This window comes from Gekko japonicus, unplaced genomic scaffold (assembly GCF_001447785.1).
Source record: "Gekko japonicus isolate JY-2015 unplaced genomic scaffold, Gekko_japonicus_V1.1 scaffold2588, whole genome shotgun sequence".
Lineage (NCBI taxonomy): Eukaryota > Metazoa > Chordata > Lepidosauria > Squamata > Gekkonidae > Gekko > Gekko japonicus.
In genome coordinates, this window is record NW_015167133.1 from 162,120 (window position 1) to 178,776 (window position 16,657).

General features: G+C 41.6%; 2 protein-coding genes across 2 annotated transcripts; one reads left to right on the forward strand and one right to left on the reverse strand.

Annotated features, from left to right (window-relative positions):
- Nucleotides 1–1,465: 1,465 nt before the first annotated feature.
- LOC107111994 (mitochondrial glutamate carrier 1-like) lies at nucleotides 1,466–12,848 on the forward strand. The gene is made up of 9 exons (XM_015413049.1): nucleotides 1,466–1,591; nucleotides 2,821–2,946; nucleotides 5,035–5,090; nucleotides 5,941–6,031; nucleotides 7,169–7,287; nucleotides 8,556–8,757; nucleotides 8,843–8,997; nucleotides 9,272–9,347; nucleotides 11,371–12,848. The coding sequence occupies exons 1-9, from the start codon at nucleotides 1,572–1,574 to the stop codon at nucleotides 11,528–11,530; spliced, it is 1,005 nt and encodes a 334-aa protein (XP_015268535.1). The 5' UTR covers nucleotides 1,466–1,571; the 3' UTR covers nucleotides 11,531–12,848.
- An 800-nt stretch (nucleotides 12,849–13,648) lies between these two features.
- Nucleotides 13,649–16,253, reverse strand: TSHB (thyroid stimulating hormone beta). Its single transcript, XM_015413048.1, has 2 exons — nucleotides 16,086–16,253; nucleotides 13,649–13,891 (listed from the first exon to the last, which is right to left on the reverse strand). The coding sequence occupies exons 1-2, from the start codon at nucleotides 16,251–16,253 to the stop codon at nucleotides 13,649–13,651; spliced, it is 411 nt and encodes a 136-aa protein (XP_015268534.1).
- Between the last annotated feature and the right edge of the window lie 404 nt (nucleotides 16,254–16,657).

Consider the following 16,657-nt stretch of genomic DNA (forward strand, 5'->3'; position numbering starts at 1 on the left):
AGGACTGTGAAGGGTTAATTCCTCATAGAGCCAGAGTGCCTTGAGTGACAAGCTGCTCCAAGAGATCTGGTTGGTTAGCATCAGTTGAGCAGGAAGGGATTTCAAAACTAAATACTGAGAAGAAGTCTGAGTAGCCCTGACAAAGAAGAGTTGGGTGCTGCTGACTGAGTCTGAATTCTGCTCTAAGAAAAATCTAGTACTGACGAGTCTGAGTCTAGCCATGACAGAGAAGGGATTAGTGCTGAGAGGGTTTGTGTTTAGCCCTGATGAGAGCAGTTGAACATAGAGAGAGTACTGGGGAGGTTGGCAGGAGAAATAGGTAGTTAGGTGAAGACTCCCATTCAGGCAGAGTACTGGGGAGGTTGGCAGGAGAAGTAGGTAAGGTGAAGACTCCCATTCAGGCCAGAAAAGGGGATAGGTCTTCTAGTGGGAGAATTTCCCTACCCAGTTGGAAAACGGAGATAGCTCTGAAGAGTGGAGTGATTCCTGGTCTGGTATGTTTAGAAACTGCCTTTTAAATCCCGAGGAGTCAGCTGAAACTCAAGAAAAGTATTGGTGTGTTTAGTGAAGGAGTTTGGGTAATAGACAGAGTATCCCTGCCTTCTGGAAACCAAAAGAGCCAAATACGCTCAAGAAAGTATACTGGAGTGTTTGGGAAACACTGAAACAAAAGCCTATTATTTTAAAGATTCTAAGTCACTGTGAAAAGCTTAAGAAAAGCTTGAAACGTATGAACTGTAATCTGTACCTATATTGATTAACTTCAGAAATTTTACACTTGTTTTCATCTGACCTTTCCCTTCTATGTTGAATAAAATATTTTGTTATTTTTGAACTTTAAAAAGCTTCTTGAGTGCCATTTCAGTAGTGTAAGTTAAAGGGCAAATCTCAGCCCTTCTGTTGGGTTCCTGGGCTCAGCCAGCAGCAAAATTTCATATTACTGTGACATAATGAAACAGCCATAGTTCTTCAGAAAAGAAGAAAATCGATTAGGGCTGCTCAGTAAAAAAGGGAAATAAAAATGGAGGGGAAATCTTGCCTCAGAGACAGGGAGGGAAGTGGGCTAGATCGTCATAGTTACTCTTTAGTAAATCTTCGTAGCCCAAGTCAATATTTGTGCTGACAGAAAAAAAATCATACTTTGAAATTATATCAGATATTCACCTTTCTTTCCATCAAATAGTGTCATCCATCAAACAGTGTCATCCTGACCTACAACTTCACAGGCATTCCTAGATTTCTGTTGCATTTTCATTATGGCACAAATTAGCAGTTCTGGTATTAATAACCGATGATGACACTTGGTGTAACAGCAGTCATGAGAGTATATTCTGATTTGTCATACTAAATTTGATATGGTGTGAGCTGTTTGAAATGCCTGTATTCTTGAGCAGCCAATGAAAGAATTTTGGATTATTTATAGAACGGATGGATTTTAAAGCTTCAATTCACTCCACAGAGATTAGACAGAATTGTCTCTTAGAGGGAACCAACCTTTTGCCATTGGCAGCTGGTATTACTGACCAAAAAAGAGCTTGAAACACTTTTCCTTTGGTGTGGTCCCAAAGAAGATGGCAGAAAAACAGATCAGGTATGTGTCTTTTCTACATTTTAAAAAATTATATATTTTTTAAAAAAGCATCAGCATAAACATCTACTTGTGACAGGGGTAAAGAATGAGCAGGAGAACAAGTGCATTAAAAATCAAATGCATAACAATTGTTCTAGTATAAACCACACATAGAGAACTAACTAGCAGAGAAAGATCTGGAGAGATTCATAAAAGATCAAGGACTTGGTCTTAGAAATATGTCAGACAGAACTGCAGAATAGTAGTGCATTTGAGGTAATTTGTTGTGGTACTCCTGAATAATCACATTTGGTTTAAACATGTGGTGGAGTGGCTGGGCCCCACCTCCTTAAATGAAATGTTGTGCCTAGGCAGGACTGTAGTGAAAGAAGCTAACAGCTAATGATTTAACTGGAGGGAGAATACGAGAGGAGAGCACGACCAATTCCGCAAAAGCAGTTGTTCCACCCTCGGTCTCCTGTTTCCCCCAGTTGTACTGCTCAGTTTCCCACTGTTTGCTGCACGGCCACATTTTGAACCGTATCTCCCCCTGATTACCCCCGCCAATGCTCCCTCTAAGCTGTGGAGTCCTGTGAGCAAAAATTCTACTCTGTGAGCTACTGGCATTCAAGTGGTGAGCGAGCGATTTGGCTGCTGCATCAATCAGTTTGCTCTGGAGCCCTCCTTCCTGAGCGGAGACAAAAATGTGTGAGCCGGAGGCTAAAAAACTGTGAGCTAGCTCACACTAACTCAGCCTAGAGGGAACACTGCCCCTCACATCTTCTTGATCCTTATGATCAAGAAGACGCAGGGGAAATCAGGGGAGATGCAGGTCAAAATGCATCCACGCAGCAAATAGTGGGAAATTGAGCAGTACAACTGGTGGAAATGGGAGACCGAGGGCGGAACAACTGCTTTTGTGGAATCGGTCCACATTTTTGCAGAGAAAATGGAAGATCTAAGAATATTAATGTGGTATCGCACTAAGTAGTTGTAGCCAATTGTGTGTATTTGTAAATATTGTGCATTTGTGTTTTTACCATGTACGGCACAGGAACACAGGTGCCTTAAATGTTTGATTGTGTTCATGCAAAAAGCAGCAAGGAGCTAATAATCAGTCTAAAGAAATGGACATTTGAGGCATCTCAGTGAAACACTGGGGTGATGCATTGCTTCTGCATAGCTCAGAAAAACTCTGAATTATTCTTAGGCCATTTGTATTCAGCTGAGGCGTATTTTCTCTTGTTCAGTTTGCCTGCAAAGCTCATCAATGGAGGAACTGCCGGAATCATTGGAGTTACTTGTGTATTTCCTATTGACCTGATTAAAACCAGGCTACAGAATCAGAGGACCGGGCAGCAAATCTACAAAAGCATGTAAGTTATCTTTTGATAACTTGATTAATGTGATCCCATAAATCTAGTTTCTTTAATATATCTTCTGAAATAGAAAATCTATTCCCAAAGCACCGTTGCATTTGTGTTTGGCTTCTTTAGCAACTCATAATTTCATTTTAGATAAGACTTTCTGTAGTTATGCAGCATTCTATGCTTATTGTATGTTAGTTACCTTTGTATTAGAACAGCCCTTTTTTATTGTTTGCAGATACGTATAAAACAAATCTACTATCAATAATGGATTGATAGTGTAAAGTATGGAGTGTTAGCTAAGTGGTTAAATTAACCAATTACATACAAGTGTGAGGGAAACAAACAGTTTGTTTGGAAAATGAGCCTTTTTATCTCCTGACTCAACAGAATAATTGTGTACTGTCATATGCCGTCTTTAAGGCCAACCAAGTTTTATTCAAGGTATAAGTTTTTGTGTGCACACACACTTCTTCAGATTCAATGAAATGGAAATTACCAGTCCGTACATCTAGGTAGAGGGTGAGCAGTAAATTAGTATACAGCATAATGAAGATGGTTAACAGATTCAAAGACCAAACAGGAATAACAAGTTTAGTTTATATGGTTACCATTTCTTGGGGTTTAATTCCGGGGGAGGGGGGGGGACATAGTGAAGGAAATAAATATGTCAAAATTGGAGATTGATGGGCAGATGTATCCTTAATTGTGGAATGCTGAGAGTAATTAACTGAGACCCTGCCATTACGCTCCATCCATCTCTTCTCAAACATGGAGGTGACCTTACAGCATCTTCTTCTTTGAAGTGGGGCAATTGGCTGTGTAGAGTTATCTCCCTTGTCCCCAGACCAGATAAATACATTCCAATCTACCATTCCAAATTACATTACATTCTCCTGTTCATTATGGTACATTACAATCTACTATTCTAATCTATTATTCCAAATAAGAAATAAAATAAAGAGGACATATGGAATCAGGGGGATTGGTAAGAATACAGATGTAAGGGCTGGATGAGGTTAGCATATGCAGTGAGATGAGAAACCAGTATCCCTGTTAAGTCCCGGGGATTCCACTGCCCTGAGTGTTGTAATAACTTACAACTCAGCAATTTTTCCTTTCTAGTCTGTTCCTGAAGTTCCTTTGCAATAAAACAGCTACTTTGAGGTCACCTTATGTAGAGAACTGAAGGGCATTGTTGGCATTTAATGGTATATACAGTGTTAGACGATGAGCATGTGAATAAGTCTGAGATGGTGTAGTTAATGTTGTTAGGTTCAGTGATTGTGCTGTCTGGGTGTATGTGGCAGCAAAGTTGGCATCTGGATTTATTGCAAGCTCTGGTACCAGTGTCCATTTTCAAATTAGATGTTGGATTATTAGGAAACTGGACTCAAACTTTGTTCTGCTGCTTCAGTCCAACACAGCTACCCACCTGAATCTGTCATATGCTATATTTCACTTGCTATGATAATGTTATGTTTTCTTTGACTCTTGTTGATAAAGTTAACATTTTTCTAAAAAGATCTAATTATTGGAAAGACTTGCTTCTACACAGAGATTTTGCTTTGCATTCTCTTTCAAACCACAGCAGATGGGGGGCAGGCAAGGGGGATTTTGCATGACATTGTCAATTTGGTCTTCCATCTTCTGGGTTTTCCCCAGCTTTGCTGCATTTTTCCCAAAACCTGCTTTGGTACGATCTTTCTGGAAAGGTTGTATTCAAAGCGTGCAGGGATCTGTGTGGGTGGGAGGCTACCCCACCTACATCTGGCACAATTTCCTCCCCATTTTCCCTAACAACTGCATATAGTGTCTTACTATAGAATTATACCTACTACCATTGGTGGTCACAAGTACCTGGGTAAAGCACAGAAAATATTTTTGTGTGGAAGCTGTGATTCTGCTGCAAATGCCTCTGCATTCTTGGTGGCAAATGAGAACAGAATAGGGAATCATCTCTTTTTGGAAGTAATCAAAGAGAGGTAGATATTACAACAATAACTAGAAGATTTTAAAGATTCTGTCCAGCGATTTACAAGCCATGTCTTGGAAGCAGAGGTTGTCTGACTGCTTTGTTCATTGTATCTTCTTCAGGTTGGATTGTCTAATTAAAACACTACGTTCAGAAGGCTATTTTGGAATGTATAGAGGTGAGCCTTTTCCATGTGTTTTAATTAATGCAGAAAGCCCCTTTTGTGATATTCATTTTGTCTGGAATGTTAAAAGGTGATCACAATTTTTTATGGATTTCCCCTCATTTTTAAGCATTTGGATTAAAGAGTTCAAACCTGATTTTGAACAAAAACATGCAGAATGAGATACAGTTTCATTTTTCAGATTTACTGACATTTTAGTAGTGGTGCAATGCTGTACTCCAGAAGAGCAGAATGAGCTTCCAGTTCTGATACTGGCTGTCATCCCTTTCTAATTTGCAACAAGATACTTACCAGGAGGAGACTGAAGAGGGAAAGGAAATAGAGACAGGCAGCAGTTCTCCACATAACTTGCCAGGAAACAAGATATCCTTTAGAAATACCCATAGCCATAGTGTCTAAATGATCCAGCAAAGTGAGATAGATTGCATAGGTCTTTCCCCATAAAATCAGAACCTCACTGAGAGTGCTAGTTCCATGGGAAAGACTAATGTGATCAGCCCCACTACCTGGGATTATTCAGACGTAGTTTTCAGATGTGTGCAACATATTTGTGCAAGTGTGTGGAACATTACCGCTTCTAAAGCTGCAGTCCTGTGGCTGTTTTCTTCATAGTAAGTGTATTAAAGTTGATGGACAGCCTGCAGTGTTGAAAACTATAGCATGTATGCCTGTCACAGTAAATTTCATGAAGTGGCAGTCAATTACAACTGACTCTATCTTCTACAAACTGGAACCTGAAAAACTCTCATACTAAACTGCAACAGAATGTAATTTATTGTTTTATTACATTTTTAAAACAAAGAATGCCACTTGGTTGCAATTAAGCATGTGTTCTTATTTTTAGGTGCTGCTGTGAATTTGACCCTCGTAACACCTGAGAAGGCAATCAAACTGGCTGCTAATGACTATTTTAGGCATCTCTTGGCCAAGGATGGGTATGTTATCCGAGATGTTACAACTATCTCGTTTACAGTTTATATAAGTTAAGTCTATGTTCATTTTTGAGTTCAAAGACCTTCTTCTGTGAATGCAACAAATAGTGCAAAACTCAGTAAAGGGTTTCATGATCACCTTGCAGGGAAGAATTGCATGTTTTGTGCATTGTGGCAAACTTTATGAAGTGAGACAGGGGAAAGGAAGGTAGGAAACAGAGAAGCATTATCAGATTGAGAAGTAGTCATGTTTTAAAATAAAATCAGTCAGGTGAATGGTTAAATGAAAGCAATGGCACCAATGTGCTGGAAGAGAGGTGGGGAAAGACTGTGGCCCCTGCCACACGGGGGGGGAAAGAACGTCCAAAGTGCGGCTTTTTAGAGTCGCACCAAAAGAGACACGCGGCGGTGGGATCAGATAGATCCCCTGAGCCACGCAGTTCCTCCCCGGCACGATCAGATGCTGGGGGGAAGCCACTGAAGGGAGAGCGAGGCAGCTGAACTGCGCATGTGTGCGCATGCGCAGTTCAGCCAGGAGCCTCAATTGCTCCGGAAGACGGGCGCACTGGTGACCTCACAGCCACACTTGCTGCGCCGTTTCTGGTTAGTCCTGCTCTTTTGCAGGTTCTTTTTTGCAGCAGGTTTTCCGGCTGAAGGGACGGATCGGGGACGGGGACGCGCCGCTTTCCAGATGTTGCGGTTTGATCGCGCCTGTTTGCTGCACCTCCGATCCGTCCCTCTTCCGGGCCAAAACCTCCCATGTGACCGGGGCCTCAAGTAGTGAGAGAGAGAGGGGCAGTGTGATTTAGCCCAAACTAATAGCCCAAACTAATGCCTGAACCTCTAATGAGGTATATAGCGTTTGCAGGAGAACTGGGGAGTAGAGTCTAAATGCTGACAATTCATTATGCTTCCTTTATTTCGATATCAGCAGTAGATCACATGAAAAAGGCTAATGAGAGCCTGGCCTTATAGAGACTATAGGGTTCTAGGGGCCTTAGAGACTATGTAGTGTCTCTCCTTTATAGCTAGCTTGTTAATAATGTATTTGGTGAACAGAGAGAGCATGACAACCCTGCATGAATTTTGATCAGCAACTGAGTTTGCTCTGCCTTAACTGTTCTGTTTTCTTGGTTACAGAATGACCTTGTCTTTAGCTAAGGAGATGATGGCAGGCTGTGGTGCTGGAACCTGCCAAGTTATCATCACAACTCCTATGGAGATGCTGAAAATCCAGCTGCAGGATGCAGGGAGACTAGGTAACTGCACGTGCTGGTTTCCTCAGTATATCCAGCACATCTCTGAGAATCAGTTCTATCTTTTCATACAGGTTGAGTTTCTCTGTACAGCTCATTCACAAACCTTAGTAGGTGTACCTACCTGAGATGCTCACTCTTACTCATTTTTCAACTTCTGTTCATTCTGATTACTGTGGGGCACATCAGTTATAACTTGGTGGTTTGTTCCATAGAATATGAGAATAATTGCAGCTAGTAGTGTATGGTCTGATCTTTTCCTCTATTTAGGGAGTTAGCAAAGCTTTATCAAGCAGTCATATATTCTTTGTGAAGGACATCATCTTGGGTTTGAGATTCCTAAAAGTAAAGATTTCTAATATTTTGTAATATCCTGCTTTGGATGGTGATTCTGGCAAGTTAGGTTACAATATCGTGTACCTGTATGCATATGTTAAGCTCTGAGTATTGGCTTATGAATTGAGCTAAAATTGTAATTCAAAAGGCCATAGAGCCACAATGTAGGTCTAGAACTAGGTAATATTTCTTAGTTATGAAGCCAGAGGGTGAAGAATAGAACTGTAAAAAGGGAAGCATATGAACTACTTTGTAAAATCAGGATCAGACATGTGTACGTGATGCCCTGTAGAACAGAACAGTGATGGACAATAAGGTAATGGAAGACAGCACCAAGAGACAAAGGTCTGTTGTTGTTGTAGCCAGGCATCCCTGATCCTCAAACTTTGTGGCCTGTGGGACAAAGTGAAGATTAGGTCCTTGGAAACCTTGCTACATATGCAAACTTTCAAATGCATCCAGGATCAGTTCATACTGATAGTGAGAGAGATCCAAATAAGAATCTTAAGTAGACCAATGAGCTTGATATATATTGGCCCCATTCACACAGCGAATTTGCCACAGGAGAGCCATGAATGTTGGGCGGATTTTCTGGGCGCGATCACACCGCAACATCTGGCAGGCGTAGCGCACCTGTGGCCAACTCGTGTAGTGCCGCCAAAAATGCGTGGTTAAAAAGTACCTGACCAAAAGTACTGGCAAATGGTTTGCCACAGGCTGCCGACGGACTCTGTCCGTGTGATCACGCCGCTGCAGCTTTTCCCCTCCGGCCGTCTTTGTTGAAGCACATGCACCAAGGGATGGAAACGTGGTTTGCCGCCGCCACGTCTGATTGCGTTGTCGCGGGTCTAATTGCGCCGCCGCAAATAGCCACGCCTCCCCCCTCCATGTTTTCTGGCACGTGTGACCAGGGCCATTATCTACTTTTGTTTCAGCATCACAACAGTTTGTGAGCAGAGTTCACTGTTCAACTCCTGGATGCAAGCTTGTAGCTGTGAGCCCTGTTTTGACCAGAGCTTACAACGTGGGACCTGCTGTCCTTCCAAGGAGGATATCTGCAACACAGATAGCAGTCGAGCTGCTGCATGCACAGGGCATTAAAGGACTCTACAAAGGCCTTGGAGCCACCTTGCTGAGGTTAGAAAGGTGCCTTCTTGCTTTTCTGATTCCCATACCTGTTCTCTGTATGGTTTTATGTAAATGAATGACTCCTCTTTTCTAGGGATGTCCCATTTTCCATCATCTACTTCCCACTATTTGACCATCTGAACAAAGCAAAACAGGATTCCTTGGAGGAAAGGGCCCCTTTCTTTCATTCTTTCCTGGCTGGCTGCATGGCTGGCTCAGTGGCAGCTGTGTCCGTCAATCCTTGTGATGGTAAGAGAAATTTTGAATACCTCTTTCCTGCTTTTGTGATTTATTGTGTATGGTGCTGATCCATCTGATAGGCATAGGAAATTACTGGGAAAATTATTTTTCTTCTCCATTCTTGGAAGCTAGTCTTTATCTGTTTTGGATTTTCTGGGCAGGGAAGGTTTCTGTATTTAGGATGAATTTTAAAGCAAAGGGAAAGGCAAAATGCTACAGAGGCACATTCTCACCCGTGCCTGCATTAGTCCTTTAATCTGCCAATTAATACTTTGTTTTGCAGTAATAAAAACTCGTCTTCAGGCAATGGGCAAGGGAAGAAATGAGGAAAACTATAATGGAATTAGAGATTGTGCAAGGTAAGGAATAAAAAACCTATAAAGGCCTGTGAACTAGATAGTTCTGCAAGAGTATAAGGGTTAAATGTTCAAGAAGACATGCCCATGCTGTGCCTTTTGAGCTGATTCTCAGACAGATCAATGTAGGGTTTCCTCCTAACCTGGAAAAGAATGTCTTGTCCCTTTAATAAAGGCTTAATGGGTAGAAATGGACAACTGAAGCTTTTTGATGCCATGGAGGTAAATAATATCAGCTTGTAAATAACATCCCGTTGTCTTTATTAAAGGCACAGGACATTTTTCTTCAAGCCTGGTTACAACCTTACAGTTTTGGCCAGAGTATCTGTGCAGTCAAATGGAGATAATTGTGAATGTTTAAAGATGCAAGAAACTGACCAATACTAAGCACACAGTTTTAAATGTTTAAACGAGTGTTTCCTTGTGGTTAAACCAGTTATAGAAAACGTGCTTGCCAGCAGCTGCCAAAACTGCATGGTGCTGCCATGAAGAGTCTCCATGCATCTAGGGCAGACCATATTTAAAGTAGCTTTCAGATATCACGGTCAGGGTATTGGTGTGGATTTTGACTTTAAACCGCTGTCTATGTATTTATTTACAATACACCAGTGAACTTTAAATCACTTAGGATGTTTGGACACAGTAGGCCGGAGAGTTTGCTTCTAGGTTCTTGTGATAACTCTGCAAACATGTGTTTTTCCTATTGCTCCAGCCTTGAGAAAGATAATGACTTTATGTTCTGAATAAATCCCAGAACAGATGGAACAGAGTTTGCAACAGTTATTCTTTGGAATGCTCAGAGGTGTTCTAATCACACCTTTAGAGAAAATGGTGTAAGAAAGTCATGTGAGGCTTACGCAATTATGTCAGTATAAGACAGCCACACCCTAAAACCGTTGAATCTCTCAAATTTGGGTTGCGATGAGATTGTCATATTTTTATTTATTTATTTATATTTATTTATTTTTTAGATTTGTACCCCGCCCTCCCCGGAGGCTTAGGGCGGCTAACAAGGGCATAAACACCAGATTAAAACAATAAGAACAGTATAAAAATACAATAATACAGCATAATACAGTTATTAAAAGTATCGGTGCTCTGATACTCACTCCGAATCATAAAACCAAGATGGTGTTCTGAAGATGTTATAACAGAACAACAGCAGTATATGTCCCCACAACCCTGTCATCCGCCAGGGACGTCTCGCACCCCCGATGATACCCGCACCAGCGGTGGTAGAGTGCGGTGATGGAAAAAGCGTTGGTGGAATAATGGTGGCGGCGGCGGCTCCTACTCGAAAGCCTGGCGGAAGAGCTTTCGAGTAGGAGTAATTGAGTTTTATCTTTCATTGCAGGCTAGGTAGAAGATGGGATGTCATTTATGCTTTTTATTTATCATTTACATATCCTAGTGTTTTGTGTATAATTGTGATTCTGGTTTATTGAATGTATTCAAGAATAGCCGGAGTGATTTGACACAAGTTTAAATGACAATATTGAGTGATCATTGGCTGGGATACAAGGTTTTCACCAAGACTTGGAATAAACAAATTACAGAACACTTTATAGTCAAAAGAGTAGTACCTGCACTGAATGATAACTGGAGAGAGTGATCATTCTTCACACAGCCTTATGGTTTAGTGGTTAATGTGTTGCTTTAGAATAATTCTCAAAAAGACTTTCTGTTTCCATGTGTCGAAGTATGAGTGGGAGTAACTCCACAACAGTATGGTGGATGGTCAAGGAGTAATGATTTTCAACAGCTTCCATAGCATTTAAATTGGTCCTAAGCTTGCTGGTATATTTTTGGTATGTTCCTATCCCTTATGTTTAAGGCCTGTATGGAGAGGGTGAGATGAATTACAGTTTAGGGAAGAAGTCAGGTGTTCAGGTTCTCGCGAGGGGCATGTATAGACACTTCAGGATGAATACATGAGATGTGAACACAGCCAAGTTGAAATAATCTTTAATTAACGTGTTGTAGAGCCTTGTACTCAAATATGCTATGTTTTGTTCTCTGTTCTCAGGAAGATTTGGATGAATGAGGGCCCCTTAGCCTTCTTAAAGGGAGCTGGCTGCAGAGCACTGGTTATTGCACCACTCTTTGGTATAGCCCAGTGTATTTATTTTATTGGCGTCGGAGAATTTCTCATCGAGCTGTGCCAGTATCGAGGACTTTCCCCCTAGACCCACCTTCTCGTTTTTGGACCTACTGGAATGGAATCCACAAGGACCACCAGCAGACAACTCACAAGAAAGCAACAGCAGCTCATATTGACTCACAGATGTTTCTCTTTTGGGCAACCTGGAGTCAAAACCAATGGCCTGGTACACTGTTACCAGGATTCTGGAGCCTATGTGCCTAGGTTGTAATATGGGATTTCTTGTGACTTTAAAGGTCAGAATTGTGATACCAAGGTCAGACATCTGTAAAGTGGAGGCATGTCTTCTAACTCTGGGAGTTGAGAGACTGGAGCCTCTGAGAATGCAATGACTCAGGCTTGTTTTAGTGAGCCAGACCACAGGAGAATGGATCAGGAAACCTTTTTTGTTTGTTTATACGTAATGCAAAACCAAAAATCTTTTAAATAACAATCGTGGGGCCAAATCCTTTTGGGAGAACTAGGCGCGGCAATTTGCGCTTGGAATTGTGTACCTGTTATTGACCAGCCCCAGCTGCAATCTTTCCAGCCACGATGGCATGAGAGTCAACAAAATTACCTTTGTTGTTATCTCAGTCAGCAAGAGTAAACTGGGAAACAAGTGTGTGATTTTATATATATATACAGATTTGTGTTTATAACTTGCAACCATACCTTAAAGTAAAGAATTTGGTTCCTGTGGCAACTGTTCTCTGTCAAAGCAACTTTAGATGATGTAAAGGTAGCAGGGCACTTGGGCAACCACTCTAGGTTTTGCAAGTGAAGACATTTGTAAATGTCGTGTCAATCCACAAATTCTCAGGAGTGCTCTCCAGAACCTACTACAGCTTCACTGGAAGCTATAGAGTATGCCTGCTTGTTAATGGTATGTTTTGCAACCAGACTGCTAAGCAGTTTATCTGTATGCTAAGTTTACTGTTCAGATCACTGGGCTCACCTGAGAGGCTTCCATCAAGGTGGAGAGGGGAAGTGGTATATGTTCTTTACTGAGGATGTATAAATTGGTCTCTAGAAATACCACATATTCCATGTAGATGGTGCAAGAGACATACACTTTACCCTGGCACAATAAAAAAGATTCAGACCTGTGTAATGACAATTTGTGTGTGTGCTTGTATCTGTTAAGCCCTTGCCGGGTGTCCTTTGGGATCTATGCTTCTTATTGAAGGCCTGAACTGAACATGGATGAGATGTGTTGATTTCTCTCTGTTCAGTTCTTCTGTTACCTTCTAATCTGATAAATACATTGGTGTTTGTTCTATGAACATTTCCAACTTGCTTGCTTAATTGGAAATTTACCCTCCCAATTTTCTAAAGGGTTCAAATGGCTTATCTAGATTAATAGTCTGCTCTGTGCCACTTTTTCCTGCCTAGAGCCAAAGTATGTTTTCACTGCCCATTGCATGATGAAAACAGCTTCTTTTTGTGCATATATGCAATCCAAATAGCATGTGAAATATGGCTGCCACAAGGCCCTTGCATTCACTAGACCATGGGCAACAATGCTGAGCCTGTAAGACACTGCAAACTGCCTCAACTGAGCAAGTAAGGCTTCCTCATTTGCTGCAAAATGTATTAAAATTACTCCATAATAGGGCACAAGGTGTCATTCAGAGAACCATAGGTCTTCTCCAGAAGCAAAAGCATAATCAGCAATGTCTCATGGGAAAATATATTCCTGACAGCAATACAACATTGTCCCTTCATTTGCATCCTAAAAGCCAATAATTTGTTCTCTCTATGGTTGTACTGGTCATTCCTAATAAACTTAAAGCTTCTAGCCTTCAGATCCCTAGAAAGAAACCATAACTCCTTTCACTTTTTCTCAAGGAGAATGAATACAGAACAACAGAGTCCTCGTTCTCTCTACTATGCCTCTTCAGACAAACATGCTTTGAAAGTTCATCCTTGTAACTTCACTTGTGCATATTGCAATACTGGTTTATTCCACAGGCATTGCAATGTCTCAGTTCTAGTTCAAATTAAAAAATAGCTGATTTTGTTTCCTTTTTCTGTCAAAGAATAATTTGATAGGACAAGTGTTGAATATGCTACCCATTCTATTTATTCTTGGCTGCCAGTAATTTGCCACGTGGCAACGGGAACATGTGTGTACATGAGCATATTGCAGCTAGCCAGAACTTCATGGGCCGCGGCGTTTCTGGAGTATAGCACAATAGCCACCCCTGCTGGCCTCCTGCACGCAGTCACTGTAGTCGGTATTGCATTTCCCACACTTGCAGCTCACTGCAACAGGGTAGGAATAGTAGGAGGCAGCATGGCGCTGGCAGCCAGGGATCAGCACTGTCCTGTACACCATGTCCTTGTATGTGCATACCTCCTGGGACAGGGCACTCCGGGGCAGCAGCTTCTTACCGTTGCTGTCCTGTAAAGGAACGCCAACAGTTAATCCATCTCCATGAAGAATTTTGTCTAAATGCACCCAGGTAATTTGTGTTGTGCTCAAATAGTCTATTCACACACATCCAGCCTGGCTACTGTGGTGCCAATATTTTTGTTGCTGAAACAGGCTATTTAGTCCTTGTGAGAGATTTCCAAACTAAGCCAAGCACATGTATAGGCCCCATCATAATGCCAAATTTGTGAGGCTATATGAGCATATGATTATGGTTTGGAGAAAGTCCATTGAAAGTTTAGGTGACTAGTTAATGCACATTGCTTGGGTCCAGCTCAAAACCTCCCTGCTTAAGAACTCATTTGTTGTACTCAGAAGGAAGGATGACAGTGGTCACCCTCCCAGAAGTGCTTAGAACTAATCTGTCCCAAGCAAACCTTTCGCTGCAAGGCAAACAAAACAACTTCCTACTTCTTTAGGTATCCACCCACTCTCAATGGTCACTCCCCCCGTGCCGTATTCTACCTCTCCTTTCTGTTGGTGTTCCCAAAGCTCTGCCCTTGCCCCTGTGTTGTTGTTGTTGTTTAGCTACCTCTTATCCATCAGGGCCTGTCCTATGATTTTGTATGGCTTTTTTACCCTAAAGTTGTATCCCTGGTTCTTTCTCTTACTTTACATTCTCTTTGAAGTCTAATTGCCATTTCTTCTTGAACATCTCAAGCCCAGAACCCCCCCCCCTTCCATGCTAGTCTCTTTTACAAACTGTTTCTCTGCCCTTGCTTAATCTTGGTATAGAGGCATAGAGTGAAAGAGGTCTTAAATAGGCTGTCTAGTCAGACCCTCCAGTTCAGTGCAGGAAACCCAAAGTTAGAGCATTCTCAACAATTGGCTGCTTAGTCTCTGGTTGAAAACCTCCAGTATGGGAAAGCCCATTTATGTATCCTGCCTTAGGAACAGTTAGTGCAGGGTGTGTGTGTGTGTGTGTGTTTATCCTTTGTTCTTCAATCTGTAACCAAGATGTGTTCCACATCAGTAATATCTCTTTTTCTGCCTGATAGTTGTCATTCTCTTCACGTTATTTCTCTCTTCACGTTCTCATCTTCCTAACTGCAACATCCTTTTTACAGCTTTACTTTTTATTCACTAGTTTCAAGCTCTGTTGTTTGGCTACTTCTTTTGGATCCCTGTTTGACCCACTCTGTAGCCTAATGTGAACATTTTTCTACTGATGCTAATTCTGATCCAGTACGTGTGTGTGTGTGTGAGAGCAAAACAGAGAAAATGTTCTTCAAAGGCATGGGGCAGCTGAAAGAGAAAGTCTGGTAATGATCATTCACCAGTACAACTTTAAAGTCTTTGAAAAGCTATTGTACACAGCATTTATCTTTCCTCTGTGCTGAATATTAGCTTTTTTATCTCTCTTCACTTGCTTATCTGCTCTTTTCCTTCTGTATAAACCTCCCCTTCATTCCATGGCTTCTTGATTACATATGAAAATCTTTTCTTTTACACATCCATTCGCTGTCGCAGCTCCTCATTATTGGGATTCCCTTACGTCCTATAATCACAGTTCCTTTTGTAAGTGTTGCTCTTCCACTTCATTTTGACTTTACCTGATCTGGTACTTCACCTCCTGTTTTCAGTTTCCTTGAGATGAGATGATGAGATTGGATTTATACCCCGCCCTTCATTACCCAAAGGTGTCTCAGAGGGGCTTACAAACTCCTTTCCCTTCCCCTCCACACAACAGACACCCTGTGAGGTGGGTGGGGCTGAGAGAACTCTGACACAAACTGCTCTTTTTCAAGGACAGCTGTGCCAGAGCTTGCGACTGACCCAAGGTCACATCAGCAGGTGCAAGTGGAGGAGTGGGGAATCAAACCCGGTTCTCCCAGATTAGAGTCCGCACACTTAACCACTACACCAAACTGGCTCTCTTCCACTGCTCCCTATAATTCTCTGATCTGTTCGAGTTTGCAAGCAAGCCTTTGGGCACTGACAATGTATGTTGTCAGTATGTTTGTGGAGTGCTTAGTCTTTAAGCAAAAACAACCAGTCTGGCAGTGAGCAAACAGCCTGTTTAAAGCGATTTCAAACAGTCGTCCCTTTGCAACATTTTTGTGACTCTGCTGTGTATTTTAATTAAAGAGAAGGAACCATTTTCATCCAATTGCTAACCAAGAGTAGTGAGAAGAAACTCAACAGCATCTTGTAAGAAATGTACCCATGTCATGCAGAATCCTTCGCAGATGGTGGTGTTGATAGCCAAACAGTAGGCACATTCTCTCTTCTCCACATGGATTACGTATTCAACAGGGATACAGAGGGGCATGCTGTGCCCCACAGCAAGGGCAAAGACCAGGAGACGAGCAATGAAAAGGGCCGGATTCATGCTAGGTGTAAAAGCAAAGCAAAACAAGTTGCATTTTCTATTTACAACATTTCTAGTCAGTCTTCATCAAAGTAGACTTAAGGAAGCTTACAAAGGTTTTTTTAAAAAACGTTAAATAATATTTAAACTAATAAATATCAGTAAAACTTCTATCAAACAAGATTTTAAAATAGCAAGCCTAATTACAAGAAGGCCCTCCCAAAAAGTTTTATTTTAGGGCCAAACAACACATTACAACAGACATGAGTCTAATCCCAGGTGTGCTTCTCAAGCGCCAAAACACCTGTTTGGGGAGATTGTTCCAGCAACGCTTTAAAAGGCACAGAGGGGGGAAAGAAGATCATCTTTGGCTGCTGCACTGTTCTTAAATGGCTCATTTTCCCTCTAAAATGATGCTGGCAGCC

Bases quoted from the DNA above. Each gene is read 5' to 3' on its own strand.
- LOC107111994 (XM_015413049.1), top strand. From the start codon at position 1,572: ATGGCAGAAAAACAGATCAG. The intron at 1,592-2,820 runs GTATGTGTCTTT...TCTCTTGTTCAG, and splicing joins ATGGCAGAAAAACAGATCAG to TTTGCCTGCAAAGCTCATCA. The intron at 2,947-5,034 runs GTAAGTTATCTT...TATCTTCTTCAG, and splicing joins CAGCAAATCTACAAAAGCAT to GTTGGATTGTCTAATTAAAA.
- TSHB (XM_015413048.1), bottom strand. From the start codon at position 16,253: ATGAATCCGGCCCTTTTCATTGCTCGTCTCCTGGTCTTTGCCCTTGCT. The intron at 13,892-16,085 runs GTACATTTCTTA...GTTCCTTTACAG, and splicing joins AAGGATTCTGCATGACATGG to GACAGCAACGGTAAGAAGCT.